Source organism: Sinocyclocheilus grahami, unplaced genomic scaffold (assembly GCF_001515645.1).
Source record: "Sinocyclocheilus grahami isolate Dianchi unplaced genomic scaffold, SAMN03320097.WGS_v1.1 scaffold287.1, whole genome shotgun sequence".
NCBI classification, from domain to species: domain Eukaryota; kingdom Metazoa; phylum Chordata; class Actinopteri; order Cypriniformes; family Cyprinidae; genus Sinocyclocheilus; species Sinocyclocheilus grahami.
Window position 1 is genome coordinate 788348 of NW_015505466.1, and position 6000 is coordinate 794347.

Genomic DNA, 6000 nt, shown 5'->3' on the forward strand with positions numbered 1-6000 from the left:
TTTACAGAAAGAGCTCAGCCTTCCCAGACGAGGAAGTTTGTGAGTAAATCTACTTTGTCTTAAATTTAACATGACACAAAATTGAGCCTAGACATAAACCAGAATAACATTTTTAAAGATTTTTTTATATATATTTTTTCATCTACAGAACAGAGTCAGGGTAGTATTTCCACAACAGAATTTAAAAAAGGACTTTTTAATCTAACAATTCAATTAATTGCAATTATATATTTTATAATATCTCAGAATTGTAAGATATAAACTTTTTTTCTCATAATTCTGTTACATTAACCTGTAATCGTGAATTTAAAACTTTAAGATGTACAAACTTGTACTTCTGAGAAGAAAAGTCAGAATTCTGAATTTATATCTTGCTGTTCTGACTTTTCTCTCCAAATTGTGAGATAAAAAGAAAATGGAATGGGCTTCTGTAGGGTAGGTACCATTAAGATGGTTGTGAGGAATATACTTCTGATTTGTTCAGTGGGTTATGCTGTTGTATACTTTGCCATCATCCAGCCATTAAAACATTGAAAATGCATCTTTCCAAAAAGAAACTTTTAAATGAATGTGTTGGAAAATGTAGGAGTGACCTAAGACCTTGAGGCAGTGTAGGACTCAATCACAGCCTACTTTTAATTGATGGAAAATTTTAAAATGACATAATCTGTTTATCATAAGTGCAATAAAATCTTACATGCTTTGTTTTACAGAGAATTACTAGATTTCATTATTAAAAGGAAAAAAAAGCATATCGTTCTCTTGGTCATAATTTATTTTTTTTATTTTTTTGCTTGAAGATTTTGAGAGAAAAAGATGTGAAACGTGCCTAGTTAGCAAAATTTCTGAAAATAACAGTTTTATGTAAATTACTTTCCCAATTACTTCCCATGTCGAGCTTCTTTATGCAAGTTGATGAGTAAAAAGTTATTTTGTTGTCCTTACATCCACATAAAAGGATTTGCTTGTTAAAGCATGGCTTGCATTCATATTTTTATTTATTTATTTGTTTATTTTTGGAGTTGCACATTTGCATACAAATAATATGAAATAAAACAATTTTTTAGAAATTGCAGTTGATATTGATTACAAAATGGTAATGGAATACATGTAAATACCACTGAGTTTTGTTTACTCCATCATGTTGAGCTCAAGGCTTCCAGGCAATCTCTTGCATAGGCCGAGTCATCACACAGCTATCTTGAACTTTGGCAGTGACCAGACATTTGAAATATAAGATCTTTTACTGTCATCTGAACTGGGCCCTCAGTAAACTGTCATCTACATGTTGCAACATTTATGGTAGGGCTTTATAGTTACTTGAAATTGAAATCAGGATATGACCTAGAATGAAAAGTGAAGTGGCCAAGTATGGTGACCCATACTCGGAATTAGTGCTCTGCATTTATCCCATCCAAAGTGCACACACACAGCAGTGAACACACACCCGGAGCAGTGGGCAGCCTTTTTTTTTTTTTTTGCTGCGGTGCCCGGGGAGCAGTTGGGGGTTCGGTGCCTTGCTCAAGGGCACTTCAGTCGTGGTATTGAAGGTGGGAGAGAGCGCTGTACATTCACTCCCCCCACCTACAATCCCTGGCGGTACGAGACTCGAACCTGCAACCTTTGGGTTACGAGTCCAACTCTCTAACCATTAGGCCACGACTTCCCCCAATGATTATTGAACTCTCTATGTAAACTGAAGTGAATATTTGACCTTCATGGGTGTTATACAGGTGAAGGCGTGAAAATGATGACATTTTCATTTTTCATCTTTGAAGGGTTTTATAATATGAACTAAAGCTTTGTTTACTCGCGTCTCTTTATAGGATGCATACTCATCAGTTGCATTTAATAATGAAAACTTCACTCCCTGCTTTTTATGCATTTATTAATGAAACCTTCACTCTCTGATTTCTATGAGGGAGTCTTGAGTAACAGGACAAACTTATATTACTGACAGTTCAAATAAACCAATCCGTGCGTTACACCCTAGCCATTGGTTTGGATTTTCAAACAAGTTCCTTAGAATTTTTAGGAGAAGCATTATAAATATATTGTCACACACCTGGATTGTTTTTGTTGTTTTCATCCCTCATGTGCTCTGTGTGACCTAGTTTCTGTCTCCCATTGATTATGTCATTTAGTTCAGGTGTGTCTTGTCTATTATCCTCGTTTACGAATGTACTTTAGTCCCTGTCTGTTCAGTTAGTGTTTGTCCGGTCTGCTACGTTCCTACATGTTCCTACTACATTCCTACATGCCTGTTCTGTCCTGGATTTACCCTTGTGTGGATTTATTAAAGACTATTTGCATTAACCTTCATCTTCTTCGTGCGTTTATCTCACTTTATCTCACCTTATCTATAAACATAAAAAAATAATACAAAATAAATTGAATAAAAAAATTTTTTAAACTGTTGACTGGCATAAAGTAAGAGTATTGAGCTCTAAAATGAATGTGGATGGTATAGCTCATATTTTGGTTTGGGACAGATGAGATGAAGACTTTCTGAGCTTACAAGAAAAGCTGATATTTGAGTGCAGGCTTAGGTATCTGAGCACGTGCTGTGACATTGTTAATATCTCTTCTGAAACTCTAGAAGGGGTATATGTAAGAGAACTAAGGTCTTTACAAAAATACGAGAAACAGGATGCCTTTCCAAAAGTCTCCATTTAATCCCATTTAATGTCCAGGAGAAATAATTGCAAAATTCAAAACATCTTACTGGTGATTTATCTTGTTGTTGTTGTTTTCCTCTCTTGACTAAGTGTTGTCAACATAGCATTGGTTAAATGTCTCTTCACAAAGTATTTAATAATGTATCCATGACATTTTGAAACATAAACACAGCTTTAAAAGTGATCAGTTAGGTCCGTCAATCGCTGCATTCCCTCTGAATGTTAGGTTATCTTCACTCATAATGTTCTCTACTGTCAGTAAATACTCAGATACTTTTGAACAAGGTTGGAGAGCCCACAGGCACATATTGTGACATATTGTGTATTTTCATTCTGGCTGTATGTGCTCGACCCCCATTCACTCATAAAGCTGGCAAGAGACAGGATTTTTTTTTATATAACTCTGATTGTATTCATCGGAAAGAAGAAAATTGTATACATTTAGGATGGGTTGACAGTAAGTAAATTTTTCAGTACATTTTAGGTGAACTATATCTTTAAAGTTCCTGTTGGTGTAATGGGCTGTTCCCAATACTTTTGTACATGAATGTATGTACTGTATGCGATATTATTTTATAGAAACATTTTAATATAATATAGTTGGAAATAATGCAACATTTGTTTTCTGCCCAAGCCCTTTAATCAAGTGCGATTTTTGGCTCTTCATAGTGAAATGGATGGATATATTAATGGACTTGAAGGCAAAGCCGAGGGGTGGAGGGTGTCTAGTATTGGGGGTCTTAGGATGCCATCTCTGCTTTTTGTGGATGATATCATCCTGATGGCTTCATCGGGCTGTGAACTTCAGTGTTTACCTGGGCCGCTTGCAATTGAATGCGTAGTGGCGGGTAGAGAAGTTCCTTGAGGTCTTTTTCACAAGTGTTGGTAGGTTGGGGCATGCGATTGACAGTCTGATTGGTGTGGTGGCAGCAGTAAAGTGGTCATTGTACCAGAGCAGGCTGTCATAGTGAAAAGAGAGCAACGCCTGAAGGAAAAGCTCTCAATTTACCAGTCAATATGTGCTCCAACCTATGGTCATGAGCCTCTTGGTAATGACTGAAAGAATACGTTTGTGGGTACAAGCGACTGAAATTAGTTTTCTCTGGTGTCTGGGCTGACCCTGAGAGACAGGCAGCGAAGCTCGGACATCCAGGAGAGACTCAGAATAGAGCTGCTGCTCCACACCATTTAAAGGAGCCAGTTGAGATGACTTCTGGTGGAAGTGTTCCAGGCATGTCCAACAAGGAAGAGACCCCAGGGCAGACCCAGGAGAGATTATATATATCGGCTGGCCAGGTGAATGCCTTGGGATCCCCCAAGTTGAGCTAGAGGAAGTGACCAGGGAAAAGGACATCCTTAGCCTGCTGTCCCCGCAACCAAATGAATGGACAGATGGATCTCTGGTCTGCATCAAAAAGGTCTTTATTGGGGCTGTTAATTTAACACTAATGATAAAAAGAAACGATGCAATTAAAACCATTAACATTTCAGGTTAATTTATCACATGTTGTGTAATTAATTCTATTAATAAGATTGATTGACAGCCCTATAGTTTTAAGCCTAGGTATTATAGGCATTAAACACAAGAATTGTTTAATACTCTTATCAGTAAAGTTTGGAGGAGTCAAGATAATGATAGATCAAAAAGGGTCTGCCATATGTTTATATGTATGTTTGGTGGTGGTGGTTGTGGCTGTTTGTGTTTGTAATAGGTCAGAGATTTAATTTTCTATATTTAGAAACCATGACAGTTGGCAGTTTTTTTTATGGTGACCCTGATGACTGTGTCTGGTGTCAGTTGACCTGTCAGGCATATGTGAAGGTGCAAATCTGTACTTTACCAAGATCACAAAATCACAGGTTGTGGAATAGTAGTTTTTAGTTTGAAACAAGTAACATTAGGAATTTACCTTAAAATATACAATACATATTGTTTGATTGACCCCATACCACCTTGGTGTGTTTCTTCCCCCTTTTTATTCTACTTATGACACAAATTTATTTATCCATCCATCCCACACAGTAACTGAAGTTCAGAAGTGATTTGTGGCAAATGTACAAAATATATTTCAAGTACTTCTATAATAAAAAATTTTTGTTTGCTGGTTTACATATCCTGTTTCAGACATGTCACACTTTTTTTCACTCCGCAATGCTCACCTCCTATGTACACTGTTCTTTTCAAAATATTTATTTATGAGAAAACTGTCTCTGAAAATACATGCTCATCATACCCGTTTTCCGTCAGTTATGCTCTCTCGTTTGGATGTATGTGATAGATCTTCAATATGTCTCAACCTGTCAGAAACAAATTAGAAGAAAAAAAACATGTCAATGAATTTTATTGGCCTTTTGCGTTTATGATTTATGGCATGCTGCTGTGATGACGGCAGGGGCATTGTGTGATGAATGTGCTGTTACGGTTGTCCGTTTGTTTCTGAGAGGGAGTGAGTCAATGCAATGGTCATGTGACTGGGCTCAATCAACAGTGGGATGTAGTTGACGTGGTGGATGGGGAGGTTATGGACACTCAGGTCATGCTCTCCAGAGGTGTTTACTGAATGTTAATTAGAAATGAGTCACCCGTTTATGCATCAGCATCGGCAGCAGCAGGTCAATGGCCCTGAGATGTGTTTTGACTTTTAAAACCTTATCTATTTATTTTTAATAAAATGTATTTACTACAAATAAAGTAGCTTTTATAAATGTATAACATAATTACATTTTTGCTAGCTAGCAAATGGTGAAAATTGTGAGATTTCTATATAGATTTTAGTTTTAGTAATTTTAGTACTTAAACTTCTATCGTTTCACTTTGCATTTCATTTAGGCTACTTGCCATGGTAACATTTCTAATTTTCGTGTAATTTTATTTTAACTTGGAACCACAATGATATGATGTGTTAATATGAGGTTACTAGGGTGTTAGGTGGTTAGGTTTAGGTTTTATATTTACAATTTTAATTTTAGTTGAAGTTTTAGTAATTTTGCTGTTTTTGTCATTTTATTATTATTTTAAAAATATTTTTTAATTTCTGTTTTAGTAAACAAAGTTTTAGTATTTTCTTTTATAGTATTTTAGTATATTCTGTTTTAGTATTTCAATTTAAACCGTTTACTATCTTATTTCAATTAGTTGCCAATGCAACATTTGTAATTTAATTGTAAGCATAAATTGGTTTTCCTGTAATATTTATATTTCCGTTTTTTTTTTTCCTTCTCAGCTACTATATTACATGAGTAGCAGTGTGATTTTATCAAAAAAAAAATTTTTTTTATGAATTTAATGAAAAACACAAAACTTACATTATTGGAAAATATA

General features: G+C 35.5%; 1 protein-coding gene across 1 annotated transcript in view; it reads left to right on the forward strand.

Annotated features, from left to right (window-relative positions):
- LOC107600602 (microtubule-associated serine/threonine-protein kinase 4-like) overlaps nt 1–6000 on the forward strand; it is a 69258-nt gene that overhangs the window by 16421 nt on the left and 46837 nt on the right. The window contains exon 2 of the mRNA XM_016292536.1: nt 8–39. Coding sequence (XP_016148022.1) covers nt 8–39 — 32 coding nt within the window. The remainder of the gene's footprint in view (nt 1–7; nt 40–6000) is intronic.